Here is a 15,830-nt window from a genome sequence, read left to right as displayed (position 1 = left end):
GTTTTAGTGAGTCGTGTGAGAAAAATGACATCACTACTCACCGTTTATAATTGATGAAATCACTACTCACCGTTTATAACTGGTGACATCACTACTCATCGTTTATAACCGATGACATCACTACTCACGGTTTATAACTGATGACATCACTACCCACCGTTTATAAGGATATCATTTACTTTATACTTTATATAACGTTATAATTCAGATATTCACGGCTCTTGTGTATTATATAGTGAATAAAGTACCCCCTCTTTTAAAATATAAGGATGTTATAAGTTACCGAGGAGTTTCATGACCATATAAAAACACGAGGCCGAAGGCTGAGGTCATGGAACCCCGAGGTGACTTCTAATATCGTCATCATTTACAAAAGAGGTCATGCGAGATATGCAATATCTTTTTATAGAGAGCTACACTGTACGAGGAGTATGGTTTTCCTTTAAAGATGTTACAATGTTTTGTGTTTCAGCTAAAATCGCGTGGAAGCGGGCCGTGCGCGGGGTGCGGGAAATGTGTGACGCCTGTGAGGCCACTTTGTTCAACATCCACTGGGTCTGCCAGAAATGCGGCTTTGTGGTGTGTCTGGATTGTTACAAGGCCAAGGAAAGGAAAATATCTAGAGGTTAGTAGCCCGTGTCTGCCAGAAATGCTTATCCAGCAGTCTGGCCCGTGGAAGCGACCTCTGCTCAAATGTTTGTGCACCCCCACCTTCCTGTCATTAAACTGGGACGTTTCCTCATTTCCCCTCACCCTCCAGCTTTAACTCTTTCCATAAGGTTTGGCTGTACGACAGGAATGTACCAACTTGTCTGGGGGGCCCTGGGCCACTCTGCTACACCTCTGCTAATAACCCGTTTTATATTTTGTGGGTTGTGTGTTCCTGGTGAGCCCCCTGCTATTTGTGCCCTATACCTGCTCCCCACATGGAAAGTTACTGACAAGTCGTCCCCCCTTTCCTATCCCGACACACACATAAGGACTTATATTATAAACATGGATTAACCATTTGCAGAATTTTGATTGGACAATGTAGCAGCCCTTTCCCCTTCTCATAGGGCATTTTCCTGTCCTATTAAATCATCGCGCCCCCTTGTACTTACCATAGAGAGTATAATAAAGGAGTTTACAGTGGAATAATAACACAGTAACATTACCGGCTATTTCAAATAATGTTTCACTTCCCCTTGTATCTAAGCAGCTTCATCAGCATTTAAGGTGCAATTACAGCGATGCATAAAAGCTAAATGCCACTGGTTTGTGCTGAAATTCCATTTTATTACAGAGGAAATTGGATTGTAAATTTAATGGGGAGAAAAGAAGTTTCGGGCTGAACTTTCTGGTAACGTGTAACCCCCCCCCGGCCTCCTCCACTTCCCTCCTGCAGTTTCTAGGGATGCACCTAATCCACTATTTGGGATTCGACCAAATCCCCAAATCCTTGGTGAAAGATTCAGCCGAATCCGGATTTGCATATGCAAATTAGGGGCAGGAAAGGAAAAAGTGGAAAAAATTCTTCTTTTGTGATGAAAAGTCACATAATTTTCCTACCCACCCCTAATTTACATATGCAAATTAGGATTCGGAATCGGTTTGGCCAGGCACAAGGATTGGGCCGAGAGTTGTTGGTCATGCGCCTCCTCTATATGAAATCCTTCCTTGGGTACAGGCCCACAGCCCCTAATGATATTCATGTTCTATATTTATTACAGATTGTTCTTTGTTAACTTTTAGTATGTTATAGAATAGCTAATTCTAAGCAAATTTTCAGTTGGCCTTCATTTATTTCCTTTTTATAGTTTTTGAATTATTTCTCTTCTTCTTCTGACTCTTTCCAGCTTTCAGATGGGGGTCACTGACCCCATCTAAAAGCAAATGATCTTTAAGGCTACCTATTGATTTAAGTTGCTACTTTTTACTCCTCTTTCTATTCAGGCCTCTCCTATTCATATTCCAGTCTCTTATTATTATTATTATTATTATACCCTAGCAATCAGAACTCAAAAACCACAAATAAAATAATATTACTCTGTTATATATACTAAACGTTAAGGTGAACAACCCCTTTAAACGGAGAAGGAATAGCATTTTACAAAGTGTATAGTTTTTGAATTATTTGCCTCCTTCTTCTGACTCTTTCCAGTTTTCAGATGGGGGTCACTGACCCAATCTAAAAGCAAATGATCTGTAAGGCTACAAATTAATTTGTGTTACTACTTTTTACTCGTCTTTCTATTCAGGCCTCTCCTGTTCATATTCCAGTCTCTTATTCAAATCAGTGCATGGTTGCTGGAGGAATTGAGACCCTAGAAACTAGATTGCTGAAATTCCAAACTGGAGAGCTGCTGAATAAAAAGCTTAATAACTCAAAAACCACAAATTACACATGTTAAGGTGAACAGCTCCTTCAAGGATAATAGGTGCTATATCACTATCGCTTGTGATCTGTGTTGCTCTTTAATAACCAGATTTGTACTGGGAGCAGATACCTGCCTGGGTTTATGGGGAGCATCAATAGCCCCTCTCAGATTGGGGGAAGCTGCTGTTTGTGTGAGAGTGAAGAGAAGCCAAACAGCTGTTCCCTTCCCCAGGACACACAGTGCTGCTGCTGTTGCTGGAAACAGATGGAGCCATTTACAAGGGGCTGCATTTTGCAATCTCCGGGTGCGGTCAGAGTGTGACCCCAGGCAGCCCGAGAAAACCAGCTCACTTGTTCCTCCCCATCACAGGGCCGATTGTCACCTCAAGCAACCTGACAAAACAAAACACTCCACCGAAAAAGGTGCCTCTCTTTAGCAATAATCCTTAAAGGGCCGGCAGGTTGAATGAGGTTATAATGAGTGGATCTCTCCCTGATATGCCCACCTTGAGGTGGGCAATATCGGCTGATCCGATTGTGGGCCCTAGGGCCCAACGATCGGATCCTAACGATGGCTAACGGGCGGTCGGATCGCGGGACTGCATCAACGAACAGATGCGGCTGCGATCCAACGGGATTTTTAGTCCCATCCGATCGACATCTGCCCAACTTTCGGACAGATATCGATCGGGGAAGCCCGTCGGAGGGCCCCATACACGGGCAAATAAGCTGCCGACTCTGACTGCAGCTTTTATCGGCCCGTGTATGGCCACCTTTACCGGTTCTTGCTTTCTTTGTGCTCTGGGGCTGATGAGATTACCTGTATTAAAGGGGAACTATCACAAAAATGACAATTTAATATAAGCTTCCTCATACTGAAATAAGAAACTTTCTAAATACAATCAATTAACAATTCGGTACCCTTGAAATAATCAAGTTTATGTTCACTATCCCTCTCTCAGCATCTGTTTCTCTTCATTCTGTCTTCATGCAGCAGTTGGGTCTCAGATATTCATTGACAGTTAGATCCAATATATCTTATAGGGGGGCTCCTTTTGCCTAGAATAGACTAGAATAGAGCTCATTCTATTAAACTCACCAGACATCATGTCTCTCTACATGCAGGATTTGTGCAAAGGGCAGTTATTTTGTTAGATTTTGTTTGTACTGGAATCAGTTATTTGAGTGAGCTCTAATTCATCTGCTAGGAAAGGAGCCCCCCTATAAGATATATTGGATCTAACTATCAATGAATATCTGACACCCAACTGCTGCACGAAGACAGAATGAAGAGAAACAGATGCTGAGAGAGGAATAGTGAATTCAAACTTGATTATTTCAGAAACAATACAGAATATTTAATTAATTGTATTTAGAAAGTTTCAGTATGAGGAAGCTTATATTAAATTGTCATTTTCGTGATATTTCCCCTTTAATTACCAACAGTGGATATTAATAACAGGTGGATAGCACCCTGGGTACTCGGTATCTGTATTGACATTGGCCTCCAGGATGCAAAGGAGAAATGGAATGGTTCTTTGTTTAGCCTGTGGATTTCTCTTTCTTGCCATTAGCTTTGCCTTTATTTTAGAGCCCCAGCGCTCACATGTGTCCTGTATTTGCAGATAAAGAGCTGTACACGTGGATGAAATGTGTGAAGGGGCAGCCGCATGATTACAAGCACCTCATGCCCACGCAGATTATCCCCAGCTCAGGTAGGTACATTGCTTCTGGGATTGTTTGACCACAGCTCTGGCTCATGTAAGGCTCATCCACACCCAATCCTGCTGCACATTAAGAACTTCCTGTATCCTCTTATAAAGGATCATGTGACTCCCCTAATTTGTCATACATAACAATTATGGCCAGTGAGGATAACGTAGCAAAAGGAGAGAGGACAGAATCTTAAAGGAAAACTATACCCCAAAATGTATACTTGAGCAACAGATAGTTTACATCATATTAAGTGGCATATTAAAGAATCTTATCAAACTGGAATATATATTTAAGTAAATATTGTCCTTTTACACCAACAACCATTTTGTGATGGTCTGTGTGCTGCCTCAGAGATCACCTGACCAGAAATACTGCAGCTCTAACTGTAACAGGAAGAAGTGTGGAAGCAAAAGACACAACTCTGTCTGTTAATTGGCTCATGTGACCTAACATGTATGGTTTGTTTGTGTGCACAGTGAATCATACGATCTCAGGGGGCGGCCCTTATTTTTTAAAATGGCACTTTTCTATTTATGATTACCCAATGGCACATACTACGAGAAAAGTCAATTATTATGAAAATGGTTTATTTACATGAAGCAGGGTTTTACACATGAGCTGTTTTATGCAATATCTTTTTATAGAGACCTACATTGTTTGGGGGGTATAGTTTTCCTTTAACTTTCCTCCACAACCTTATCCTCATCCAGTTCCCATTAACCTGCCACTAAGGAAGCATTACTTGTATATAGGAATGCATCAATTCCACTATTATGGATTCACCTGAACCCCGAAATCCTTTGCGAAAGATTTGGCCGAACCCTAATTTGTATATGCAAATTAGGGGTGGGAAGGAGGAAACATTTTTTACTTCCTTGTTTTGTGACAAAAAGTCATGCTATTTACCTCTCCGCCCCTAATTTGCATATGCGGTTCGGCCAATCCTGAACCAAATTCTGGATTCGGTGCATCCCTACTTGTATATGAAACTTTGAGTGTTTTCTGATATATTGTTACTTTATTAACATGCAAAAACAATAAAAAAGAAACAAGGAATGGAATTCACAGTGCCTTGACCTTTTGCATTGGGCAATCTATAGCGTAATGATTAGCAGAATATATTCTATCCATGGGCCAACCTTCCCTTCTGTTCCCTCGCAGTTCTGACGGATCTCATGGAGGCCATGCACCATCTCAGAGAAAGATTTGGGATCAAGTCCCACTGTCACTGTGTCGGCAAGCAAAGCCCACAGACACCCAAGTACCCGGCCATGAATGGAGTCTCACAGGTGAGCCCTTACCCTGCTCCTTTTTGTTGGATTTAATGGGAGACATAGAGAAAGTGTCACGGTTTCATTGGAATAATCTAAGTCAGGGGTCCCCAACCTTTTTTACTCGTGAGCCACATTTAAATGTCATTTTGCCTGGTCATGTGATTTCAGAAAGAGCCTGCACTTTAGGATAGAACTGCTTTCTGACAGGCTGTTGTTTCTCCTACTCAATGTAACTGGATGTGTCTCAGTGAGACCTGGATTTTACTATTGATTGTTGTTCTTAGATCTACCAGGCAGCTGTTATCTTGTGTTAGGGAGCTGTTATCTGGTTACCTCCCCATTGTTCTTTTGTTTGGCTGCTGGGGGAAAAGGGAGGGGGTGATATCACTCTAACTTGCAGTACAGCAGTAAAGAGTGATTGAAGTTTATCAGTAGTAGTAGTAGGTTGGCTGCAAACAGGAAAAGCCCTGAGCCTGGCCAAGGGAACAGACTTTCCTACATATTACTGTATCATGGAGTCTTGTAGCTTTTCTTCTTGCTTATATATAACTGTATCATGGAGTCTTATATATGTTCTTCTTGCTTATATATAACTGTATCATGGAGTCTTATATGTGTTGCTTACAGAACAAACTCTGTGCCGTTTCAGTATTTATATTGGCACGTAGCCTGTAATATGCGTTTCTGCTTGTGCTATGGACTCATTTGTCTCTCTGCATAATTCTATGTATTTCCAGCATAATGTGAGGCCTGGAGTTCTAAATACAGCCTTGTGTTACTTTAAGGGGCAAAACCTTCTTATATTCAACTTTTTCATTAAAGGGATGGGTCACCTTCAAGTTAACTTTTAGTATCTTATAGAACGGCTAATTCTAAACAACTTTTCAACTGGTCTTCATTATTTATTAATTATAGTTTTTGAATTATTTGCTTCTGACTCTTTCCAGCTTTCAGATGGGGGTCACTGACCCCCATCTAAAACAAATGCTCTGTAAGGCTACAAATGTATCTTTATTGCAACTTTGTATTACTGATCTTTCTATTCAGGCCTCATATTCAAATCAGTGCTTGGTTGGTAATTTGGACCCCACCAACCAGATTACTTGAATTGCAGAACGAAGAGCTGCTGAATAAAAAGCTAAATAACTCAAAAACCACAAATATTAAAAAATTAAAACCTATTGCAAATTGTCTCAGAATATCACTCTCTACATCATACTAAAAGTTTATTCAAAGGTGAACAACCTTTTTAAAAATAAATACATAAATGTAACCATGTCCTTTTCGATATGGCAGGTGTTGCAGAACGTCCTCAACCACAGCAATAAGATATCCCTGTGTTTGCCCGAGTCTCCGCACCAGAGCTCACCCCAAAAGCCCGAAACCAATGGCAACGCAAGCCCGGGGAGCGACTCCAGCTCCGACAGCAAGCTCACCTCCTCCGAGTCCCATTCCTCTCTGCACTGGCTCGCAGACTTGGCGGAACAGAAGTCCAGGGAAGAAAAGAAAGGTAAGTCCCCTGGGCGATGTCACATGCTCAGGCTTTTGCAGTGTTGCGCAGTCTCATAACAGTCGCACTCTTATTTGTAGAAAACAAGGAATGTCCCAGTGGGAAACGTATCAAAGAAGAGAGAGACCAAGACGTTTCTGAAACTGTCAAGGGCAAGTCGTCCACCCCGACGACTCAGAATAACGAGCCAGGCTCCACCTTACGCGACTTGCTCACAACCACCGCTGGGAAGCTGCTCCTCGGCTCTACGGACGCTGCCGTTGCCTTTGCACCAGTCTATTCGGCTGCAAATCCAGTAAGTGTGCGGAAATGTCGGCCAAACAATGCATTCCACATTCTGATTGGCCAAGCAAAGCCGCTGTCTCTTATGTATTCTGATTGGCGAGCAAAGTAGCTGCCTCTTCTGCATTCTGATTGGCCGAGAAAAGTAGCTGCCTCTTGTGCATTCAGATTGGCCGAGCAAAGTAGCTGCCTCTTGTGCATTCTGATTGGCCAAGCAAAGTAGCTGCCTCTTGTGCATTCTGATTGGCCAAGCAAAGTAGCTGCCTCTTGTGCATTCTGAATGGCTGAGCAAAGCAGCTGCCTCTTGTGCATTCTGATTGGCCGAGCAAAGCAGCTGCCTCTTGTGCATTCTGATTGGCTGAGCAAAGCAGCTGCCTCTTGTGCATTCTGATTGGCCGAGCAAAGCAGCTGCCTCTTGTGCATTCTGATTGGCCGAGCAAAGCAGCTGCCTCTTGTGCATTCTGAATGGCCAAGCAAAGCAGCTGCCTCTTGTTCATTCTGATTGGATGAGCAAAGCAGCTGCCTCTTGTGCATTCTGAATGGCTGAGCAAAGCAGCTGCCTCTTGTGCATTCTGATTGGCCGAGCAAAGCAGCTGCCTCTTATGCATTCTGATTGGCCAAGCAAAGCAGCTGCCTCTTGTTCATTCTGATTGGCCGGGCAAAGCATTTCTGGAGGGGCACAAATCATTTGTTTCTTTGTAGTGCCGTAACATAGTACAGTAGATCCCCCATTTTACATTTTTTCAGGAGACCTGAATAAAATGGTGTAAAATCCAGGAAAATGTAAAATTGGGGAAATGTATTATGTATAATATATAGGTGGGACCACAAAACAACAATGTAAAATGATGGGAAACTTAAAATCAGGGGATGTAAAAAAGAGGTTTCACTGTAGCTACTGAATCAGGAGATGATCAATTATTATCTGTATTATAAAAAGGTAGAAAAGTGCAATAGGGTATAAACCAGCTCAACCATAACAGGCGATGCAGTAAAATATATGGGGGGACACACCACTATTTCGGCAGTGATCAAGAATATTCTTTATACACCTGTTTCCTTACAGTGCAATAGAGGGGGCAGGTCCATGCCCAACATCTTGGATGACATCATCGCCTCGGTCGTCGAAAACAAAATTCCCGCCACTCGGACCCCCAAACCCATCGTTCAGTCTGAGCCAAAGGAAGAAATCGCGGAGGTCCCCCTGGTGGAGGCTGTGAAGGAGAACCAGGAGATCCCCCATTCCTGGATCTGTGAGAGGCACATCCTGTGGCTAAAGGACCACAAACACGTCCACAACTGGAAAATGTTCCAAGAATGCTGGAAACAGGGCAAGGTCAGTAGCAGATTTCTGCTGGGTTCAACTGAGACTTTACCGTTTGTATTATAGGGGCTCATCTACGTGTATCATAGGGGCCCATCTATGTGTATTATAGGGGCCCACCTAAGTGTATTATATGGGCCCTTCTACGTGTATCATAGGGGCCCATCTACGTGTATTATAGGGGCCCACCTAAGTGTATTATAGGGGCCCACCTAAGTGTATTATAGGGGCCCACCTAAGTGTATTATAGGGGCCCACCTAAGTGTATTATAGGGGCCCTTCTACGTGTATCATAGGGGCCCATCTACGTGTATTTTATGGGCCCATCTATGTGTATTTTAGGGGCCCACCTACGTGTATTATAGGGGCCCACCTACGTGTATTATAGGGGCCCACCTACGTGTATTATAGGGGCCCACCTACGTGTATTATAGGGGCCCACCTACGTGTATTATAGGGGCCCACCTACGTGTATTATAGGGGCCCACCTACGTGTATTATAGGGGCCCACCTATGTGTATTATAGGGGCCCACCTACGTGTATTATAGGGGCTCACCTACGTGTATTATAGGGGCCCACCTAAGTGTATTATACGGGCCCACCTACGTGTATGATAGGGGCCCACCTACGTGTATGATAGGTGCCCACCTACGTGTATTATAGGGGCCCACCTACGTGTATTATAGGGGCCCATCTATGTGTATTATAGGGGCCCACCTACGTGTATTATAGGGGCCCATCTACGTGTATTATAGGGGCCCACCTACGTGTATTATAGGGGCCCACCTACGTGTATTATAGGGGCCCACCTACGTGTATTATAGGGGCCCATCTACGTGTATTATAGGGGCCCACCAATGTGTATTATAGGGGCCCACCTATGTTTATTATAGCGGCCCACGTAATTGTATTATAGCGCCCACCTACGTTTATTATAGGGTCCCACTTATTTGTATTATAGGGGCCCATCTACGTGTATTATAAGGGCCCACCTACGTTTATTATAGGGGCCCACCTACGTTTATTATAGGGGCCCACCTACGTTTATTATAGGGGCCCACCTACGTTTATTATAGGGGCCCACCTACGTTTATTATAGGGGCCCACCTAAGTGTATTATAGCGGCCCACCTACGTTTATTATAGGGGCCCACCTACGTTTATTATAGGGGCCCACCTACGTTTATTATAGCGGCCCACCTAAGTGTATTATAGCGGCCCACCTACGTTTATTATAGGGGCCCACCTACGTTTATTATAGGGGCCCACCTAAGTGTATTATAGCGGCCCACCTACGTTTATTATAGGGGCCCAGCTACTTGTATTATAGGGGCCCAGCTACTTGTATTATAGGGGACAGGCAGTAGGGCAGGTGTCTTGTAACTTCTATTCAGGCTTTTTACCCAGTATCTGTTTTGGCCAATAAACCAGAACCCATTGTTGGTTTTTACCCAGAGTCTATGAAGGTGTTGCTGAATGATCTTAGTCTCTCAATAAGGCTCCCCTTGTCTCTCAATAAGGCTCCCCCTGTCTCACAATAAGGCTCCCACTGTCTCATAATAAGGCCCCCCCTGCCTCAGCCTGGTTGCTTTCCCTATAGCCCCCCAGATGTGTTACAGGGATTGCAGGCTGGTACCATTAAGTCTTGGCTAATCAGAAACAGATTTATGTGGAATTCCAGTCGCTTTGCCAAGGAAATGAATAATCCTGGCCTTTGTCAGAATCCTCAACCAAATCCTGGATCATTCATATGTATTTTCTTCCTCTCTGTGTGGCTGCTTTGCATGGCGTTCTGCATTCCAGTCTCAGCCCACCTTTTCCCAGAAATACCAGGAGTTTATTAGAGGTCACAAGGGCCCCGGGGATAATAAAATACATAAAATACACGGCGTGTGCAGGGAAACAGCTGGAATGTGCGTTTGTTACATACAAGCGTCTCCTGATGGCAACAGCCTGGCTCACTCGCTGGCAATGGGAGAATTTGGTAGCAAATATGGAAAACTTTCCCATGGCGGATTGATCAGCTGATTCACAACTGAAATTGTGCCGAGCGTGGATCCAGGGGTTAACCCCCAGCTGTTGTTATACTGCAACTCTCACCCCCTGTCTCTGAGCTGGTTGTGTGTAGAAGTGCTGGGAGAGCCATGGGCCCAGGAAAGCAATACATACAGCTATGCTAAAGTAGATCAAATTTGCCTAATTCAACTTGAAGAAACACAGTCGGCAGAAAATGAAAATAGTGAGCACAGGAAAGTCTTGTGAATGAACCAAAACATTATCTGATGGCTCTTCCTTGCTCATTAACTACATTTTCTGAGCAGAGCAAAATCACAGGTCTTTCCTTTCCCGAACCTGGATTTGTCTTGGATTGATCTAGGATTTGGCCGAATCCCAAATTGTGGTTCCACTTCCTTTCTCTCTCCCCAATGATTTTTTTTTTAGAGCTTGTTCACAAAGACAAAGCCCCTTCCAGTTTCATAATTCTAATTCTCTATGTCTCTTACAGACAGTCGTTGTGTCTGGGACCCACATACGGATGAATGCCAATCTATGGAAATTGGAGGCAATCAGCAGTGATTTTGGGGATCATCCAGGAGACCTCCTTAACTGCAAAGAAGGCGTTGTGCAGAGTGGCAACGTCAAGGAATTCTGGGATGGATTTGAGGATGTTTCTAGTGAGTGATTCCTTCCTGTTAATATCCGGATGATGATTGGCTCCCAGTCCACCTATTTAGCATTGGATTTTTATTCACTTCAATTGATCAGGTCTAAACTGACACAATAGCAGAGTCATTCGTACAGTTTAAAGGAATTGTACTAAAAACTGGGTAAATAGATAGTCTGTGCCAAATAAAAAAAAATATCGAATATAATTAATTAGCCAAAAATTTAAAGGCTGGAGTTGACTGGCTGTCTAACTCAACACGGTAACTGGAGCGGGGCGGGACGTGCCCCCCGCCCCCCTCCGTACCAGATTATTGGACCCGAAATCGGTGATGCTGCCAGAAATCGGCAATGCGCGAGCTGCCGGTGCCCTGAGGGGGTGTGGGCAATGGCCTAATTGCACCCTCTGCTCCCCCGGTAGTTCCGCCACTGACTCAACCAAACACTACTTTTCAGCTACCTTGGTTTCCACTGATTGGTTACCAGGCAGTAACCAATCAGTGACTTGAAAGGGGGTCACATGGGTCATATCTGTTGCTTTTGAATCTGAGCTGAATGCTGAGGATCAATTACAAACTCACTGAACAGTTATGTCCCATGTGGCCCCCCCTTATAGTCATTGACTAACTCAGAGTTAGAGAGCTGAAAAGCAGGAAGTAGTGTTCTGGCTATTATGTTACACATCCAGTCACTCCAGCCTTTATATATTACATTTTTGCCTAACTAACTATATTAGAAACATTATTTATTTTGCACAGTCTTATCTATTTACCTCGTTTTTATTTTTACACTGAACTCCTTTAAAGGGAGTGGTGGTCCCTGTTTAACCATAGGAATATATTTTATACACGTATTAAACACATATTGCGACGTCTATTTATCTCCCCGTTTGTCTCATTCTATAATCTTTGATTTGTACAGAGAGGCAAAAAGTAAAGAACGGGGAGACCGTCCTTCTGAAACTGAAAGACCAGCCTTCGGGGGAAGACTTCAAGAACATGATGCTCGCGAGGTAACGTGGTGATAACTGTAATGACAGAGACACGCTGCAGGGGGCGCCGTTTCATTCTCCATTCATGACTTGTGTTTTATTTCCAGGTATGAAGAGTTCTTTAAAATGCTCCCTGTGCCGGAATACTGCAACCCCGACGGGAAGTTGAACCTCGCCTCTCACATGCCCTCGTTTTTTGTGCGGCCGGATTTAGGCCCCCGGATGTGCAGCGCATATGGTGAGACCCTTGTCTGGTGTCATCAAACTGGTATTGCATCTGGGGAGGGGGGGAGGGGTGCGAGGCAAGATGGTGAGAATAGGCTACACTTGTGGGCAGAATTATCAAAAGTTGAATTGAAAATTGGAATTCGAAATTTTGAGGGTTTTTTTTATGACCAACACTGTCAAATTTGACTAGGGAATTGTTAAAATTCATTAACATTTTTTTAAAAAAATTAGATTTTCGAGATTATAATAATCTGACCCAATAAGAATTTAAATTTGACTATTGCCACCTAAAACCTGCAGAATTGTTGTTTAAAGGGCATGTAAAGGCAAAAAATTTTTTACTTTCTTTAATAAAAAAAGAAACCAATCTCCAATATACTTTAATCAAAACTTGTACCGTTTTTATAAGAAATCCCCCCCTTTGTTTTACTTGTTCTGACTGCTGTGGATAGGAATTGTCAGACGGTCCCTAACTGCTCTGCAGGGAAACAATCATACTTATGAACAGCAGGGGGAGCCCCCGCCTTACTTCCCAGCCATGCAGAACTCAAGCAGCTTTGTTTGTTTCCCTGTAGAGCAGTCGGCGACTGTGTAGAGATTTGTATTGGATTTTATTTTTGCCTTTACTTCCCCTTTACTGTTTCCAACTCCAGCTGCAGGGACAAAGATCATGGAGCCAGATTTAAACAGATAAACCGGGATTCTATTTGGAGGATTATTTTGCTGCAAAATAAGTTTTTTTAAAAGTTTTCGGGTCGATCGTATTCACCAGAGTTTAGAAAATTCAGTTTTTTGGTTTTTTTTAAATAAATTTCGATTGGCCGAATTTTGAGTTCCTGGGAGTTTTAAAAAAACATGGGTACATCAGTAAAGGACGATTACCCCTGGTATCAGCGTGTCTGGATTATAAGAAGTAGAATTGTTCATTTATTGCAGGTGTAATAGCAACGAAGGACCAAGACACGGGCACGACGAATCTTCACATTGAAGTGTCAGACCTGATCAATATCCTCGTCTATGTCGGTGCTGCAAAGGGTCTCGGAGTAACGTCCAAATCCGGTGGGTTCTGCTCCTGCACCTCTGGGAATTCTCTCACTTTTACAAATCGGGGAAGGTGGGGGGGGGGGAGACACCTCTATATCATCTCTGAGCCTGGGATATTCATGATAAATCTCTTTATCAGGAGTCTTGAAGAAGTTTGAGGAGGAAGAAATGGATGAACATTTAAGGAAGAGGCTGAAGGACTCCAATGAGGTCCCTGGATCACTATGGCACATATACGAGACCAGAGACGCTGACAAAATACGAGAGTTTTTGCACAAGGTAAAGCCCCTGTGTTTTGCAGCATTGCAGTGTTCTGCTCAGTGGTTGCTGCTAGATACGTGCATCCACTCTGACTTATGTACAACTGCAACTCCCTGGACTCTGATTCCTTCTAGGGATGCACTCAATCCACTATTTTGGATTCAGCCGAAATCGGTCGCCAAAGATTCGGCCGAATACCTAATTTGCATGTGCAAATAAGGGGTGGGAAAGGGAAATTTGCATATACAAATTCGGATTTGGTTCGGCCAGGCAGAAGGATTCGGTCGAATCTGAATCCTGGATTTGGTGCATCCCTAATGCCTTCATTATAGACTTGTCCGAGGGCCGGCAGCTCATGATTTTGCTGCTCAGGGATATCCTTGTGTTTTACCCGTCATCCTTCTTCCCCTTGTAGGCAGCAAAAGAGCAGTGTCTGGAGATCCTACCTGATCACGACCCAATCAGAGACCAGAACTGGTACCTTAGCAAGAAACTCCGCCAAAGCCTTCTGGAGGATTATGGGGTTAAAAGCCATTCGCTTGTCCAGTTCCTTGGGGATGCAATCATATTGCCCGCTGGAGCTATCTATCAGGTGAGACCTGGCACGGGAGCTTACAGTCTTCAGAACAAAGGGCACTGAGTAGATTTTATTTAAAGGGATTCTGTCCTGATTTTTATGGTGTAGTTTTTATATCTAAATTACACTGTAAATAATTCACTCTTCAATATAACATTTCATTCCTGAACCAACAAGTGTATTTTTTAGTTGTAATATTGGTGTGTAGGTGCATCTCAGGTCATTTTGCCTGGTCATGTGATTTCAGAAAGAGCCAGCACTTTAGGAGAGAAATGCTTTCTGGCAGGCTGTTGTTTCTCCTACTCAATGTAACTGAATGTGTCTCAGTGGGACATGGGTTTTTACTATTGAGTGTTGTTCTGAGATCTACCAGGCAGCTGTTATCTTGTGTTAGGGTCAGGGCACACGCTCAGATTCGGGGAGACCAATCTCCTCTTCTTCGGGGCGACTAATGTCCCCGAGCTGCCTCCCTGCCGGCTAGAATGTAAATTGCCGACTTCGGAAAATGAAGTGCTCCTAGTTCCAATTCGGCGATTTACATTTGAGCCGGCGGGAGGCAGTTCGGGAGATTAGTCGCCTGAAGAAGAGGAGATTTGTCGCCGGGTGACTAATCTCCCCGAATCTGAGCGTGTGCCCTGACCCGTAGGGAGCTGCTATTTGGTTAGCTTCCCATTGTACTGTTGTTAGGCTGCTGGGAGGGGGAGGGGAGGTGATATGACTCCAACTTGCAGTACAGCAATAAAGAGTCAATGAAGTTTATCAGAGCACAAGTCACATGACTGAGGCAGCTGGGAAACTGACAATATGTCTAGCCCCATGTCAGATTTCAAAATTAAATATAAAAAATTCTGTTTGCTCTTTTGAGAAACAGATTTCAGTGCAGAATTCTGCTGGAGCAGCACTATTAACTGATGTGTTTTGGAAAAAAAAATTTTTCTTTCCCATGACAGTATCCCTTTAAGGCCACCAATCGAATCAAAGTGCAGTCAGAAGGTAGAACAGATAGTGCAGGAGATAGGCTTGTGGCTGTGCAGAGCAGTGTATAAACCCTGTATAAACAATAGGAGTGAATGAGCCGTGCTGTGGCCCCTTGTTCATTAGAATGGCCCCAGGCTGGACAGATCTGATGCTTTGGAGACGGGAGTGCGGGGGAAACGTAATGTGCTTTTTCACTGCTGCTTGGGAGAAACACGACTCACTCCATTTCCACTTAATGACTGCAATCTCCTGGGATTAAAGGCAACAGTTCTATATATCTCTAGCCGCTGCCATGGCGCTCAATGCCAGGGAACAGCGGGACTTTCCTGTGCGTGCGCCACTTTAATAAAAGTCCCGGCGGGAGTTGAGACGCGGCTTATCCCTCAGACGAAGGGTTAACGTTGCGCTTTTGCTCTTTTGTGTGACAGGTGCAGAATTTTCACAGCTGCATCCAAGTGACTCAGGACTTTGTGTCTCCGGAACATCTCGTTCAGTCGTTCCATTTAACGCAGGAACTTCGGCATTCGAAGGAAGAAATCAATTACGACGATAAATTGCAGGTACGGAGGGAAATAGCGCAGTCGGGGCTTTTAGTCGCATAAAATCCACAATATCCCATTCA

The 15,830-nt window shown here is 43.7% G+C and overlaps 1 protein-coding gene across 3 annotated transcripts in view; it reads left to right on the top strand.

Moving 5' to 3' along the window:
* jmjd1c.S (jumonji domain containing 1C S homeolog) overlaps nt 1–15,830 on the top strand; it is a 228,765-nt gene that overhangs the window by 210,118 nt on the left and 2,817 nt on the right. For all 3 annotated transcript variants that reach the window (XM_018227327.2, XM_018227326.2, XM_018227329.2), the window contains 13 exons: nt 473–625; nt 3,985–4,074; nt 5,237–5,364; nt 6,646–6,859; nt 6,940–7,154; nt 8,208–8,477; nt 10,972–11,140; nt 12,051–12,141; nt 12,228–12,358; nt 13,285–13,407; nt 13,532–13,671; nt 14,069–14,245; nt 15,637–15,768. In XM_018227327.2, coding sequence (XP_018082816.1) covers nt 473–625; nt 3,985–4,074; nt 5,237–5,364; nt 6,646–6,859; nt 6,940–7,154; nt 8,208–8,477; nt 10,972–11,140; nt 12,051–12,141; nt 12,228–12,358; nt 13,285–13,407; nt 13,532–13,671; nt 14,069–14,245; nt 15,637–15,768 — 2,033 coding nt within the window. The remainder of the gene's footprint in view (nt 1–472; nt 626–3,984; nt 4,075–5,236; nt 5,365–6,645; nt 6,860–6,939; nt 7,155–8,207; nt 8,478–10,971; nt 11,141–12,050; nt 12,142–12,227; nt 12,359–13,284; nt 13,408–13,531; nt 13,672–14,068; nt 14,246–15,636; nt 15,769–15,830) is intronic.

This window comes from Xenopus laevis, chromosome 7S (genome assembly GCF_017654675.1).
Source record: "Xenopus laevis strain J_2021 chromosome 7S, Xenopus_laevis_v10.1, whole genome shotgun sequence".
Taxonomy (NCBI): Eukaryota; Metazoa; Chordata; class Amphibia; order Anura; family Pipidae; genus Xenopus; species Xenopus laevis.
Note: the sequence above shows the minus strand (reverse complement) of the source record. Positions and strands in the feature narration are given on the sequence as shown.